Raw genomic sequence first — 16,526 nt, 5'->3', positions numbered from 1 at the left:
GAAATCCCTCTACACCATATCAAATGCTTTACCCTCATCCACTTGTTTGGCCACCTTCTTGAAGAACAAGGTTTGTGAGACATGACCTACCTTTTACAAACAGTGTTGACTATCCCAAATCAACTTATTCCTTTATAAATGATTATAAACCCTATCTCTTAACCCTTTCCAACACTTTACCCACAACCGAAGTAAGGCTCACAGGTCTATAATTTCCAGGATTGTCTCTACTACCCTTCTTGAACAAGGGAACAACTTTTGCTATCTTCCAGTCTTCTAGCACTATTCCTGTAGACAATGGCGGCATTAAGCTCAAAGCCAAAGGCTCGGCAATCTCCTCCGTGTCTTTCCAGGGAATCCGAGGATAAATCCCATCTGGCCCAGGGAACTTATCTATTTTCACACTTTCCAGAATTGCTAACACTACCTGCTTATGCACTTCAAACCTATCTAGTCTAGTCGCCTGTATTCAGTTGTGCTAATGAAGGCCTCCATCTGGAATGTTAAACTTTTTATTTTGGATAGTTGAATAATCTATTGTTTTATTTTGATTGATTTGTTCTGTCTTTATCAGATACTGTGAGAGCCGGAGGAAGGTGTTGCTACAGCATGTGCACGAAGGCTATGAGAAAGATCTTTGGGAGTATATCGAGGACTGAGGCTCAGCTTATAATGAACTGTCAACCCGTTAGCAACAGAGTGCTGATGCAAATAAAGTGGGCGGCACTGGCCCTTGCAGACACTGCTGGAGTTCTACCCTACTTTTTGTTAATGGAAAGTTTAAGTAAATTATATTGTAATAAAAAAAGTAGATAAAACCACAAAATGTACAACAGTATTGTAAGTGGATGAAGGGTATGACACACTAAAAACCCTCCAACTTTAATCTGTAATGTAGCTACATTCTGAGAGCTGAACCATTTTCTGTTTCCTTTCATTTATTCATTTTTCTGTGTGTAGTAATTGAACTGAAACTGTTTTGACCTGGCTCTTCTTTTTCCAGCCAGACATTAATTGTATGTAGGTTCCCTGTTTGTGAATGTTGATTGGCTAACTGTAAGGCAGCGCTCTGGGGGATATCTTTGTATATGACTTTTAAAAGGAGGACACAGTATTTTTCAAATTGTATATAGCGCATATGCATGGTTGAGCGAGAGCAAGCGTGGCACGTGTTTGCATAATGTTTAATTACAAAAAATATTTATTCTTTAAAAACCTTCAAGAATATGTATATTTGCTGTGCAGTTTCTTTAGGTTTGCTAACCTTTGACCTCAACGCTGTTAGTGGAATGTGAATTTAATTTTCTGCTTTTTTAAACAAAACAAGTTTTTACCTTGTACTTTTCCATAGTACTAGATGTAGACTCGAGCTGAGACCTGGTCGTGTCGAGTTTCCCCAATATTTGCCTCCTTTCCATGCCCTCCAATCCCTTCCACCTCAAAAAATCATTTGTCATTGCTGCTTTTCTACTCTGCTGCATCTTCTGGCTAATGATAGTCACCTCCAGCTTCAGTAGAAGCCCTCAGTACCTTCCATTTCTTTGCTGTATGAAAATTTTTAAAAAATACCCGTAAAATTGTACAGAACTCGTCAGACTATAACAGCGGTACAGGTAGTTAACATTTGGAAGAGAACAGCACCCAGCGTGTGTGTCTGTCTCTCCCTCCCTCTCCCTCCCTCCCTCCCTCCCTGCTCTATCTCTCTCTCTCTCTCTCTCTCTTCCCCCCCCTTCCTCCCCGCCTGTCTCCCCCTCTCTGTACCCCCTCTCTGCCTGTCTGCCTCCCCCCTCTCTCTCTGCTTCCCCCCCCCCACCCCCCCCCCCCGCCTGCCTCCGTCCCTCTGCTTGCCCCACCTCTGTCGAGCCTGCCCCCCCCCGCTCTCTCTGCCTGCCATCCACCCCCCCTGCCTGCCCTTCCCCCCCACCCCCCCCCGCCTGCTCTTCCCCTCTCTCTTTCTTTCTGCCTGACCTCCTCTCTCTCTCTGCCTGCCTCTACATTGCTGCTGTCCTTGCTGTGCTCTGCCTGTGTGTTGCTATCCCAGCATATAGTGGTTAGGGTTGAAGGATCATTGCTTGGTGGGGCTAAGTGAAAAATGGACTGCTATGTTCTAAACTGACAACCAATCCAAGCTGCAAGTAATAGTTTTGTTCGACTTCACCATTAAATTGGTTATATATCAGAGAGAAGGTTGTCTGAAGTTAAGACCTAGCATTGGGTTCCTTAGCTCCAACACTCATTGCTGTGGACTTTGTTTTTTTTTTCTTTTGTTGCACTGGGACAATGTATTGTCAAATTCTCAAACGTTGAAAAATTTGTAGCTGTAATGGATGAATCCATGACAAACTTACAGTTGTAAAGCTTGAATACTGCAAAGCATTTACTGACGATAAAGGTTTAATTTGGGTATCCCTTGCGTGTCTTCCAGTGCATTTGAGGTGGGGATTAGCATTGAGTAATACACAAGTGTATATGTAATTTGTCAGGCATCCTGTGAATTAGAGCTCCAGCATATGGCCATCAGATATGATTGCTAGTAAAATTGTTGTGAAGCTTTTTTATTGTTCCTTTCACATATTCTTCTACAAATAAGGAAGAGCCTTGGTCTCAACCCAAAGGTCTGGGAGAGCTTTTGAGCTTTTCAGTGAGTATTCAGTAGATGCTGTTTTCAAGTTAAAACTAGTCTTTGGTCTTTTTCCATGATCATAAAGGTGGTACCATCTCAATCGTTCCTCTGCTGTATCTGGCATCATGGCTTGTAAAATGACTTGCATCTTGAAAGCAAGGCAGAGTCTTGATTGCTAACAGAATCAGCATTTGCCCAAGAGTCCCTGGATTGTTTGCAAAGGAGACTGCTCCAATCCTGGCAGAATCAGTCTTGTACATTCTCACAGGAGGAAAGAAAGGAACTGTCAAAATATTAAAGTATCAAAGTATAAATACATTCTCTGCTGACCGGATGGTAAGTAGAGAAACTCAAGCTTAGCTTTTATCAGGCAGGAAGTTGGATTGCATAGTTGACCCCAAATCCTGGTTTGTCCAAACATCTCTGCTGCTTGCAAATTAAAGACCTGCAAAATAGCTACCTGTATGTTCACGTTGTACTGTAACCCATAGTCACTTTGATTCCGAATTTTTTTTGCCTATTAACCGATCTCCATTTAGTTAGATGGTGTGTAGTATTTGCTGTCTTAGATCTAAGAAGTGAGTGAGTAACTCTAGTGACAATTCATTCAGCACATCTTGATATAAATAAGGGAATGTTACATTTTACCTCTTTCCAGAAGTTTTGCTATAAGGTAGGTTTATCTGCCTTTGTATTTTAGGCAGAGCAGGAACTCTACTGCTGATGCATTTTTTTTAAAGTACTTAAGTGGCAAAAGGGTTATTTGATTATATAAATTAAATCCATTTTTAAAGCACCTTATCCTTGAGCATTTTCTAACAAATACTCTGGAAGAAATTCTTCTTGATTTAATTTGGGGATGAACAACATTGTGAATCCATGTATTTTTCTTTCAAATAGATCAGAAACAGTTACTGAACCACAATCACACAGAGTTAATGCATTCTGGCCTAAAATGTTGTTCTACGTGCCTACCTAGCACCAACACAGTGCCATTTTAACCCAGTGAGTACACTTTTGACATGAGGAAACAAATGCTTTCTAAACACAAACTTGGAGAATGCATCTTTGCTTCAAGTAGTATCAACACAATTGGACTGATGAAGAATGGAGCAGAAAAGTTGAGGTTCACCTAAACTTGTGCTTCACAATGAAAGCATCAAAAATTAATGTGAAGGTTTTCTGTTTAAGCTGAACTTTAATAACTCCTTAGTGTAAACTGTTTCTTCTAGAAAATAACTCAACATAAAGTGGTCACCAGGCCACTATTCAATGTGCCCTTTTGAGAAGGAGCTATTGGGAAGGCTGGCCAAAAGGCCTTGTTTTAAAGAAAGGTCTCTAAGGTTTAGTTTTGGGAAGGAGCTGAGATGGCTGCAGGTGCAACCTCTAGTTCTGGAATGAAAGAAGAGATGACGCTTGCATGAAACCAGAGTTGTAGGATTAGTTCATTAATTTAGAAAAGTGCACTCACTGTGGTATTATTTAAAGTAGTAGTCTTGGAAGTTGAATCTCAACTTTTTTTCATTGATTGAGGGTGGCCATTTTGCTATCCAACCAGGTCAGTATGAGTTTTCCTTTGCAATGAAGGGGAGAAGAAGAAATAGTATGGAATAGATCTTGTGTTGAGGATTGAGGAGCATGCGGAACTTTCTAGGGGCCCTGGCTATAAGGAATTCTGTAAAATTGAAAATGGGGAAGTCACAGGAATGTGACAATTGAAAACTTAATTTTGTGTAAGCTTTTCTGCTTAACCTTCATGCATTGGTTTGTTTCCCAAGTTGCCTATTTTGTGAATAAGTAAAAAGGTACAATGCATGTTAATATGTATGTTTGTAATCATTATTGCATAAAGCCCTTGCTCCCTCACCTGGGAGATGAGCATATCTGTGCCAAATATTTCCAATCAGAAGAATTTATCTTCAACTTCATAAGCTTTAGTCTGGCTTATCTAGGATACACAGTTAATGGGATGGGCTGACAGCATCTGCAGTCCTCACTTTCTCATACTTAATGATCGTCGTTTAATCAATGTATTTATTGTATTGTTTTAAAATTCCCTGTAAGGAGCTTAAAGGCAATAACGAGCTAGACTGAGGTTACCTAAGCATGAAAAGCTTGCTGCCTCAGTTGTTTCAATGCCCTTACCTATCATAGCGTAGTGACGTCTAACCTAATAAACGTTGAAAAATAACTGACAAAAGGTAAAACGATACCTTTACATCTACTGCCTAGTTTAAATACAACAGGATAGCAGTAATGTTTTTATGTGGTACATCCCTGTAAGTTTGAACAATTGTGAGGTGAGAGGCAGAGTTAGAGTGAATGAGCAAGGTTGACCAGAAACCGGTGCGGGTGCGGTGTCTGTGCAGGTGTAGGTGGGTGCGGGTGTCTGTGCAGGTGTAGGTGGGTGCGGTTGCTGGTGGGTGCGGTGTCTGTGCGGGTGTAGGTGGGTGCGGGTGTCTGTGTAGGTGGGTGCGGTGTCTGTGCAGGTGTAGGTGGGTGCGGTGTCTGTGCGGGTGTAGGTGGGTGCGGGTGTCTGTGCAGGTGGGTGCGGTGTCTGTGCGGGTGTAGGTGGGTGCGGTGTCTGTGCGGGTGTAGGTGGGTGCGGTGTCTGTGCAGGTGTAGGTGGGTGCGGGTGTAGGTGGGTGCGGGTGTAGGTGGGTGCGGTGTCTGTGCGGGTGTAGGTGGGTGCGGTGTCTGTGCGGGTGTAGGTGGGTGCGGGTGTCTGTGCAGGTGGGTGCGGTGTCTGTGCGGGTGTAGGTGGGTGCGGTGTCTGTGCGGGTGTAGGTGGGTGCGGGTGTAGGTGGGTGCGGTGTCTGTGCGGGTGTAGGTGGGTGCGGGTGTAGGTGGGTGCGGTGTCTGTGCGGGTGTAGGTGGGTGCGGTGTCTGTGCGGGTGTAGGTGGGTGCGGTGTCTGTGTAGGTGGGTGCGGGTGTAGGTGGGTGCGGGTGTAGGTGGGTGCGGTGTCTGTGCGGGTGTAGGTGGGTGCGGGTGTCTGTGCAGGTGTAGGTGGGTGCGGGTGTCTGTGCGGGTGTAGGTGGGTGCGGGTGTCTGTGCGGGTGTAGGTGGGTGCGGGTGTCTGTGCAGGTGGGTGCGGGTGCGGGTGGAATCAGTGCCCCCTCAGCCAGCCCCATCTGGAACAGCGTTGCTGAACTGGGTCGTGGTACGTATGGCGTGCTGACGTAATAGAAAGACCCCGGATGTTCAGGGTGAAGACGGCGGTGAGGCAGGGGAAGGGGCTGAAGACTGGGACGACATTCAGTACTGGGGAAGAAACCCTGGGGGTTGGGTTGGGAGATATTGAGACGAAGCTCTGCCACATCGAGGGTGGTGAAGCAGGGTGACGCCCGTCGTCGTCGTTGTTGTTAGGGCCGGGCCCTGGAGCGTTGCCCCGGTAACGGGCGGCAGGGCCCTGAGGCGGTGGTAGTCGCTCGTTGAGTGCGGCAGGTCAGCCGGAGGTGTGTGCGAGGCACAGCAGGAGTCAGTCTGTGTTTTCACCGGAGAACAGTATCTGCTGCTTTTATACCGACCCCAGAGTGTGGGCTTGACCCATAAATATCACTCTCAGCACTGACCCTCCGACAGTGCGGCGCTCCCTCAGCACTGACCCTCCGACAGTGTGGCACTCCCTCAGCACTGACCCTCCGACAGTGCGGCGCTCCCTCAGCACTGACCCTCCGACAGTGCGGCGCTCCCTCAGCACTGACCCTCTGACAGTGCGGCGCTCCCTCAGCACTGACCCTCCAACAGTGCGGCACTCCCTCAGCACTGACCCCCCGACAGTGCGGCACTCCCTCAGCACTGACCCTCCGACAGTGCGGCACTCCCTCAGCACTGACCCCCCGACAGTGCAGCACTCCCTCAGCACTGACCCTCTGACAGTGCGGCGCTCCCTCAGCACTGACCCCCCGACAGTGCGGCACGCCCTCAGCACTGACCCTCCCACAGTGCGGCGCTCCCTCTGCACTGACCCTCCGACAGTGCGGCGCTCCCTCTGCACTGACCCTCCGACAGTGCGGCACTCCCTCAGCACTGACCCTCCGACAATGCGGCGCTCCCTCAGCACTGACCCTCTGACAGTGCGGCGCTCCCTCAGCACTGACCCTCCGACAATGCGGCGCTCCCTCAGCACTGACCCTCTACAGTGCGGCGCTCCCTCAGCACTGACCCTCCAACAGTGCGGCGCTCCCTCAGCACTGACCCTCTACAGTGCGGCGCTCCCTCAGCACTGACCCTCCGACAATGCGGCGCTCCCTCAGCACTGACCCTCTACAGTGCGGCGCTCCCTCAGCACTGACCCTCCAACAGTGCGGCGCTCCCTCAGCACTGACCCTCTGACAGTGCGGCATGCCCTCAGCACTGACCCTCCGACAGTCCCCACTCCCTCAGCACTGACCCTCCGACAGTGCAGCGCTCCCTCAGCACTGACCCTCCGACATTGCCCACTCCCTCAGCACTGACCCTCCGACAGTGCCCACTCCCTCAGCACTGACTCTCCAACAATGCGGCGCTCCCTCAGCACTGACCCTCCGACAGTGCGGCGCTCCCTCAGCACTGACCCTCCGACAGTGCGGCGCTCCCTCAGCACTGACCCTCCGACAGTGCGGCGCTCCCTCAGCACTGACCCTCCGACAGTGCGGCACGCCCTCAGCACTGACCCTCCGACAGTCCCCATTCCCTCAGCACTGACCCTCCGACAGTGCGGCGCTCCCTCAGCACTGACCCTCCGACATTGCCCACTCCCTCAGCACTGACCCTCCGACATTGCCCACTCCCTCAGCACTGACCCTCCGACATTGCCCACTCCCTCAGCACTGACCTTCTGACAGTGCCCACTCCCTCAGCACTGACCCTCCGACAGTGCGGCGCTCCCTCAGCACTGACCCTCCGACATTGCCCACTCCCTCAGCACTGACCCTCCGACAGTGCGGCACTCCCTCAGCACTGACCCTCCGACAGTGCGGCGCTCCCTCAGCACTGACCCTCCGACAGTGCGGCGTTCCCTCAGCACTGACCCTCCGACAGTGCGGCACTCCCTCAACACTGACCCTCCGACAGTGTGGCACTCCCTCAGCACTGACCTTCTGACAGTGCCCACTCCCTCAGCACTGACCCTCCGACAGTGCCCACTCCCTCAGCACTGACCCTCTGACAGCGTCCACTCTCTCAGCGCTGACCCTCCGACAGTGCGGCAATGCCTCAGCACTGACCCTCCGACAGTGCGGCACTCCCTCAGCACTGACCCTCCGACAGTGCCCACTCCCTCAGCACTGACTCTCCGACAGTGCGACGCACCCTCAGCACTGACCCTTCGACAGTGCGGCGCTCCCTCAGCACTGACCCTTTGACAGGGTCCACTCTCTCAGCACTGACCCTCTCCGACAGTGTGGCACTCCTTCGGCACTGACCCTCTGACAGTGCGGTGCTCCCTCAGCACTGACCCCCCGACAGTACTCACTCCTACAGCACTGACACCCCGACAGTGCCCACTCCCTCAGCACTGACCCTCTGACAGTGCGGTGCTCCCTCAGCACTGACCCTCCGACCGTGCGGCGCTCCCTCAGCACTGACCCTCCGACAGTGCCCACTCCCTCAGCACTGACCCTCTGACAGCGTCCACTCTCTCAGCGCTGACCCTCTCTGACAGTGCTGCACTCTCTCAGCGCTGACCCTCCGACAGTGCGGCAATGCCTCAGCACTGACCCTCCGACAGTGCCCACTCCCTCAGCACTGACCCTCTGACAGCGTCCACTCTCTCAGCGCTGACCCTCTCCGACAGTGCTGCACTCTCTCAGCGCTGACCCTCCGACAGTGCGGCAATGCCTCAGCACTGACCCTCCGACAGTGCGGCACTCCCTCAGCACTGACCCTCCGACAGTGCCCACTCCCTCAGCACTGACCCTCCGACAGTGCCCACTCCCTCAGCACTGACTCTCCGACAGTGCGGCGCTCCCTCAGCACTGACTCTCCGACAGTGCGGCGCACCCTCAGCACTGACCCTCCGACAGTGCGGCGCTCCCTCAGCACTGACCCTTTGACAGGGTCCACTCTCTCAGCACTGACCCTCTCCGACAGTGTGGCACTCCTTCGGCACTGACCCTCTGACAGTGCGGTGCTCCCTCAGCACTGACCCCCCGACAGTACTCACTCCTTCAGCACTGACCCCCCGACAGTGCCCACTCCCTCAGCACTGACCCTCTGACAGTGCGGCACACCCTCAGCACTGACCCTCCGACATTGCTGCACTCTCTCAGTGCTGACCCTCTCCGACAGTGTGGCACTCCCTCGGCACTGACCCTCCGACAGTGCAGCGCTCCCTCAGTACTGACCCTCCGACAGTGTCCACTCACTCAGCACTGACCCTCCGACAGTGTCCACTTCCTCAGCACTGACCCTCCGACAGTGTCCACTTCCTCAGCACTGACCCTCTGACAATGCCCACTCCCTCAGCACTGACTCTCTGACAATGCCCATTCCCTCAGCACTGACTCTCTGATAGTGCCCACTCCCACAGCACTGACCCTCCGGCAGGCTGACCCTCTCCGACAGTGTGGCACTCCCTCGGCACTAACCCTCTGACAGTGTGGCGCTCCCTGGGCACCGACCCTCTCCGACAGTGCGGCTCCCCTCGGCGCTGACCCTCTCCGACAGTGCGGTATTCCCTTGGCGCGATCCTCACAACAGTGTGGCGCTTCGACGGTGCAGCATAGGACCAGAAGTGGGCCATTTAGCCCCATCTAGTCTGCAGTGCCATTCAGTGAGATTATGGCTGCTGTCATGATTCTCAGTTCCACTTACTTGCTCTTTCCCCTAACTCTTGATTCAAATAGTCCATCGTTGCTTTGAATATACTTAAGCTCTCAGATTCTATAGTCCCCTGCACTAAAGAACACAGCAGTTTCATTCCTCTCAGAAGAAATTCTGTCTCATGTCTGCCTTAACTGTGTGACCTTTTATTCTGAGAATATGCTCTCCGGTTCTCGAGTCTTTCGGAATGTTTCATTAATAAGGTTGCCTTATTCTTCTGAATTCTAATGAGTACAAAGGCAACCTACTCAACCTCTCCTCATAAAAACAGTCTCTCAATACCCATCATCAGCCTGGTAAATATTCTCTAAACTGCCTTCTATGCCAGTGTATTTTCCTTTGATAAGTGGACCAAAACTGATCACATTATTCCAAATGTGGCCTGACAAGTGCCTGGTATGGTTTTTGCAAGACTTTCAAATTTTATACTCCATTCCCTTTGAAATAACGCCTAGTGTCCATTTTGCTTTACCTCTTGAATTGAATTGAATTTGAATTGAATTTATTGTCACGTGTACCGAAGCACAGTGAAAAGCTTTGTCTTGCGAGCAATACAGGCAGATCACAATGTTAAGTTGCATAGATAGTAAATAATAGGTAAACAGCGGTTAAAAACAAAAACACAGGTACAGGCAAATGCCAAGAGTTTGTGACTCCATTCAGTGCTCTAACCGTGGGCGGCACGGTGGCACAGTGGTTAGCACTGCTGCCTCACAGCGCCAGAGACCCGGGTTCAATTCCTGACTCAGGCGACCGACTGTGTGGAGTTTGCACATTCTCCCCATGTCTGCGTGGGTTTCCTCCGGGTGCTCCGGTTTCCTGGCCATGCTAAATTGCCCGTAGTGTTAGGTTAAAGGGGTATGGGTGGGTTGCGCTTTGGCGGGTCGGCGTGGACTTGTTGGGCCGAAGGGCCTGTTTCCACACTGTAAGTAATCTAATCTAATCTAAACAGTAGGGTAGAAACTGTTACAAAACCGGCTGGTGTGTGTGTTCAGGCTTCTGTACCTTCTCCCTGACGGTAGAGGTTGTAGAAAAACATTGCCAGGGTGGGATGGATCTTTAAGAATGCTGGCGGTCTTTCCTTAACAGCGGACCTGGATTTTATAGATGGGAGTTGGCCTTTGTGATTGTCCGGGCTAAGTTCACTACTCTGTAACCGTCTCCAATCTTGAATGGTACAGTTGCCCTACCAGGTAGTGATACATCCAGACAGAATGCTCTCGATGGCGCACCTATAAACGTTGGCAAGGGTATTCGCCATCATGCCAAATTTCCTCAGCTGCCTGAGGAAGAAGAGACGTTGTTGGGCCTTTGTAACCAGTGCGTCCACATGAAGAGTCCAAGAAAGCTTGTTGTGGATGACCACTCCCAGGAGCTTGACACTCTGCACTCGTTCCATCTCTGTGCTGTTAATGTGTAGGGGGGCATTAGTAACATCCCGCTGAAAGTCAATAATGAGTTCCTTCGTTTTGCTGGCATTGACAGCTAGGTTGTTCACAGTGCACCATTTTTCCAGGCCTTCCACCTCTCATCTGTAGTCTTGTTTCATTGCCATCTGAGATTCGACCGACTATGGTGGTGTCATCAGCAAACTTGTAAATGGCATTAGTCTGGTATTTGGTGATGAGACTTAGGTATACGGTGAGTACAGTAGGGAGCTGAGTACGCACCCCTGGGGGGCTCCAGTGCTGAGTGTTAGTGAGGATGAAATATTGTCCCCAGTCTTCACTGATTGTGGCCTGTGGATCGGGAAACTGAGGATCCAGTTGCAGATAGTGGGGCTTAGTCCGAGATCACTAAGTTTAGTAATCAGTCTCAAGGGGATAATAATGTTGAAGGCTGAACTGTAGTCAAGGAGTAGGGTTCTTACATAGCTTATCTTGGTGTCAAGATGTTCTCGGGCAAAGTGAAAGACAAGTGATATGGCATCTGATGTGGATCTGTTGGTCTGATAGGTAAAATGGAGTGGGTCAAGAGGAGTGGGGGAGGCTGGGGTTGATTAATGCCATGACCAGCCTTTCAAAGCAGTAAAAACAATGATTGCAGATGCTGGAAACCAGATTCTGGATTAGAGTGGTGCTGGAAAAGCACAGCAGTTCAGGCAGCATTCAATCGACCCTCATCTCATTTATCTCTCCTCCACCCTTCAGGCACTCTGCCTGTATTCCTGATGAAGGGCTTTTGCCCGAAACGTCGATTTTCCTGCTCCTTGGATGCTGCCTGAACTGCTGTGCTTTTCCAGCACCACTCTAATCCAGCCTTTCAAAGCACTTCATGACCACTGAAGTTAGGGCCATTGGGTAGTAGCCATTGAGACATGCTGCATGAGCCTTCTTAGGCACAGGGATGATGTTGGCCCTCTTGAAACAGGCAGGGCCAGTGGCCTGCTGCAGGGAGAGGTTGAAGATGTCCAAGAAGACCTCTGTCAGTTTATCTGCACATACTTTGAGTGCGTGGCCTGGTACTCCATCTGGTCCCATCGCTTTCCTTGGATTCACATGAAGTAAAACTGATCTGACCTCTGATGTAGTGACTGCTGGGATAGGTTCGTCAGAACTCGTCGGAATAGGTATTACCTCTCCACTGCAATTCTGCTCAAAGGGAGCATAGAAGGTGTTAAGACGATCTGGGAGGGATATGTTCGTCTGCTATCTTGCACTGTCTCTTTTTAGAACCTGTGATGTCATTCAGTCCTTGCCATAGTCGCCAGGTGTCTGTCTGGGTCTCTAGTTTGGATCAGTATTAGTCCTTGGCTGTTTTAATGGCTCTGTGAAGGTGATACTTAGATTCCTTATATTTGAGTGGGTCTCCTGATCTGAAGGCCTCACACCTGGTTTTTAGCAGATTCTGTATGTCCTGATTCATCCAGGGTTTTCTGTGGGGGAACACCTGGATTGACTTCCTCGGTATGTAGTCCGCCACACACTTGCTGGTAAAGTCTGTGTCAGTGGTGGCGTCCAAGGTACCTGCGGACTGTTTGAACATGGCTCAATCATCCGATTCCAGGCAGCACCAGAGTTGATCCTCCAACCAACACTGGACCTGTATCTGCAATGGGGTCTCCTGCTTGAGCTTTTGCCTGTAAGCCGGGAGAAGAAGCACGGCATTGTGGTCGGAGTTCTCTGAACTTGGAAGCCAGCATTTTGATGATCTATGCAAGATGACTTCCAAATTTCTTTGTGCTTCAACGTTCTGCGGTGTTTCTCCATTTAAATAATACTGAGCTTTTCTATTCTTCCTGCCAGAGTACAAAACCTCACATTTTCCCTCATGACATTCTATCAGCCAAACTTTTGCCCACTCACATAATGTGTTCATATTCCTTTGCAGACTCTTTGTGTCATTGCCTTCCTGTAATGTGGAAAATTGCAATAGCTTGTTTACTTTCCTTAAACAAGTTATTAATATAGATTGTAAATAATTATGGTCCGGACATCGATTGCTGTGGTATTCCACTCATTGCCATCCCGAAAATGCCACCCTTATCCCAACTCTTCTGTATATTGGCCAATCTTTTGACTTTGCTGATACATTGTCCCTAACACCATGGACCCTTATCTTTTTAAGTAGCCTGGTGTTTGGCACATTATCAAACTGTGTACTGACCCTTTATTATGTAATCTAGACTAAAGTGTGTTGAAGGCAGTTCTTGAACCCATAGCCTTCTAACTCAGAGTCAAGAGGGCAAAACCTGCTTGTTGCTAACTGACAGGCCAAAAGAACGTTTAGGGCAGACTTTAGTTTGTCATCAGCCCTCAATTGTGGTCTGCTGCTTTTTCAAAAAGGTGGGTGGTTCCACTGTCATATGTGGAAGAGAGTTCCAAATATCAACATTCTGCTGATTTGAGGGGCAAACCAAATTCCCAGCTCAGCAAACATATCCACAACAAAGGCACTGTTTATGTTTGATGATTCAGTAATTGTTAATTCAGGTGAGCTCAATTAAACCTCAGTGCTGTCCTCACCCAAAGTCCAGATATCCCAGCTTGAGACTACTGAATAGTGACGAGGAGTGGAAACGCTGGTTGACATTTCCTCCTTGGTCCAACCATCTTAATGCCTCTGCAAACATTCTGACTACTGTTGTGCCTTGGGTCAGCTGTGCAGAATAGCAATAGAAATAGAATGTGGTACTTTACCGGTCAGTTTGGCTCAGTTACTTTTTCTGTAAGCCCTTCCACTGCTTTGTCATTGGAGATTTTTGATTAGGCATTGGCTGAATATTAACAGTTCCTGCATGATTCATTAAAAAAATTAAAATTGGTCAGCTAATTTGGATAAGTAGTTATATTTTTAAGAGTGCCGTTTTAATTTTAGGATTGCTAGTTCACTATTGAATGAAAATATGAACTGATGGGCGTAGATTCCCGTCTATGCTCAGAAACTTTTCCACAGACTTACCTTAGACTGAGCTACACTATGTCTATTCCTTTAACAATCAAATGGGGAATGTTAATGTAATAATTTCTGATCAGAGATATTGGCTAAAAAGCACCACTGTCATCAGCAGTGTGGTATATAGACAGGAAGCATTCCCCCAAAGATCCTTTGTAGTATTTCAAACATTATTTGCTTGTACTTTGTAATATAAAACCTGGATATTGCTGAGAAAAAGAAACATACAGGTGAAACTTTTCATCTTGCAATCAGCAGGACAGAATTGCAAGAATATTAAATTTCAAAAGGAAGTTTACAAAATCATGAGGGGCATGGATAGGATAAATAGCAAGGTCTTTTCCCTGGGGTGGGGGAGTCCAGAACTAGAGGGCATAGGTTTAGGGTGAAAGTGGAAAGATATAAAGAGACCTAAGGGGCAATGTTTTCACTCAGAGGGTGGTATGTGTATGGAATGAGCTGCCAGAGGAAGTGGTGGAGGCTGGTACAATTGCAACATTTAAAAGGCATCTGGATGGATATATGAATAGGAAGGGTTTGGAGGGATATGGGCCAGATGATGGCAGGTGGGACTAGATTGGGTTGGGATATCTGGTCGGTATGGACGGGTTGGATTGAAGGGTCTGTTTCAGTGCTGTACATCTCTATGACTCTTAAGAAAAAATTATATTGAATAAGAGAAAGAATACAGATGGTTTGGCATGTAAACTCTGGTTGTGACTTTTCATTCATGGGATGTGGGTGTTTCTGGCTGTGTCAGCATTTATTATTCATCCTTAATTGTCCTTGATAAGGTTTGCAAGTAGCCACCTTGAACTATTTGGTGTATGTATAGCCACAATTTTATAAGTAAGAAAGTTCTTGAATTTTGACTCAGCAGTGGTGAGAGAATGGCAATATATTTCCAAGGCAGGATGGTGAGTGGATTGGAGAAGAACATGGAGGTGGTCATGTTCCCATTTATTCACAGCACTTGTCAGCTACAGTCATAGAATCCCTACAGCCCCTCAGCCCAACAAGTCCACACCGATCCTGTGAAGAGTATCCCACCCAGACCCATTCCTCTACCCTATATTTACCTCTGACTAATGCACCTAACCTACACGTTCCTGAACAAAATGGGCAATTTAGCTAACCTGCGCATCTTGGAGTATGGGAATAAATCCCCACAGATATGGGGAGAATATGCAAAATCTACACAGATAATTGTCTGAGATTGGAATCAAACCTGGGTCCCAGCACTCTAGGCAACAGTGCTAACCAATGAGCCACTGCGACGCCCCTACCTGATGAAGGAGCAATGCTGCAAAAGCTAGTACTTCCAAATAAACCAGTTGAACTATAATCTGGTGTTGTGCAATTTCTCCTTCTAAACTGAGTGATTGTGGGTTTGGAAGGTACTATTCAAGGAGTCTTGGTGAATTTCTGTTTGGGAAATACTAACCAATCAGCACTTTTTTCTTATGTAGTATAAATTGTTTGAAACTTACTTTGAAATTTGACATTCTATATATCATGTGATCATGGAGTAATTTTCGCATAAAAGCTTTCTTCATGTCAGCTCTCGTTATTTGTTGCTAACTTGAAAATCTTGCAGAGGAGGGAAGCAGGGATTAGAGTTGGTCAAAACCCAAGTTCTCTCTGTACTGGGCTTCTGAATGTCAATTTATTTTTGTATGAACAGACTTATTTCTGACTGAAAACCTGCAAATTGTGTTTATCTGCATTCATTAGCTGCTTCCATCTTTGCTCATGGGAAAATGTCGGATTTGGGGAAAGAATTGGTGAGTAACAGAAATATATTAAAAACATGTTCAAAGAGTATATCTTATGGCTATTCTTTGGGTGTAAGTGTGGCTTGCTCCATGCCGTTCTACTTGGTATGGCTGTGCCCTTGTACAGCACCACTTGGGGTGTGGCTGTGCCTTCTTGTAGTGCTGCTCTAGATGTAGTTGTAGACTACATACAGCAATGAAGACATTGTTGCATGTAGTCATTTAACATGACTCTATGAAGTTAACGAAGACAGTGGAACAGCAGTTCAAATTCAGTCTCAGGTTTATGCTGAATGTGAATGATGCTTCTTCCTCTAAGTTCAGTGCCAAATTGGACATGAAACAACTGTAGAAACCTATCTTAATGAAACAGGAAGAAAAAAAATGCTACATAGAGATTTTTTTTGCATCGATTGGAAAGAGGAAGCTTTACTCTATCTAATCCATTACTGTACCTGTCCTCGGAGTGTTTGATGGGGACAGTAGTGAGAAAACTTTACTTTTAGTAAAACTCTCTCTTAGTCTTTTAAACTATCAGTTTTAAGAGTAGACCGAGCTTTACTCTAAATGGAACAGTATGTTGCACCTGCCTTGGGAATATTTGATGGGAACATTGGTTGCCTCACTTGTACAGTATTCTTTTGGCTTATCTCACATTGATGAACACAGTTTAGAAAGGAACTGAGTAAAAATGACACGGTAATAATTTTGCCTCACTTGATTGAATCTTTATTTGTTTGATGATACGGAAAGTAGAATTTTGTAGTTTGCTTTCTGAGTTTCTGGTCTTTTTTCAGATCGTACAATGTACTGATGTTCGAAAATCACAATCAAGGAAAGGTAAGCAGTTAGGACTTTTTTTTTCTTTCATGTTGGTAATTGTACATGATTACTTAAAATTTGTAGGTATGTGATGGAGTGTATGTC

General features: G+C 47.8%; 2 protein-coding genes across 6 annotated transcripts in view; both read left to right on the top strand.

Annotated features, from left to right (window-relative positions):
* LOC122542522 (E3 ubiquitin-protein ligase ARIH1) overlaps positions 1-3,424 on the top strand; it is a 71,668-nt gene extending 68,244 nt beyond the window's left edge. The window contains exon 14 of the mRNA XM_043680355.2: positions 575-3,424. Coding sequence (XP_043536290.1) covers positions 575-659 — 85 coding nt within the window. The 3' untranslated portion in view covers positions 660-3,424. The remainder of the gene's footprint in view (positions 1-574) is intronic.
* Positions 3,425-5,876: 2,452 nt separating this feature from the next.
* The window catches only part of bbs4 (Bardet-Biedl syndrome 4), a 59,660-nt gene continuing 49,010 nt past the window's right edge, over positions 5,877-16,526 (top strand). Inside the window, exons 1-3 of one of the 5 annotated variants that reach the window (XM_043680353.2) lie at positions 5,877-6,069; positions 15,559-15,608; positions 16,397-16,439. In XM_043680353.2, coding sequence (XP_043536288.1) covers positions 15,585-15,608; positions 16,397-16,439 — 67 coding nt within the window. In that variant the 5' untranslated portion in view covers positions 5,877-6,069; positions 15,559-15,584. Of the gene's footprint in view, positions 6,081-7,897; positions 9,726-15,508; positions 15,609-16,396; positions 16,440-16,526 lie in introns of those variants that run through there. The other 4 variants (XM_043680350.2, XM_043680349.2, XM_043680352.2 and 1 more) reach the window with 4 other exon arrangements.

Source organism: Chiloscyllium plagiosum, unplaced genomic scaffold, assembly GCF_037043375.1.
Source record: "Chiloscyllium plagiosum isolate Xiang-an unplaced genomic scaffold, Cpla_swu_hap1 HiC_scaffold_42, whole genome shotgun sequence".
Taxonomy (NCBI): Eukaryota; Metazoa; Chordata; class Chondrichthyes; order Orectolobiformes; family Hemiscylliidae; genus Chiloscyllium; species Chiloscyllium plagiosum.
The sequence above is the reverse complement of the archived record's forward strand: the minus strand, read 5'-3'. Positions and strand labels throughout refer to the sequence as shown.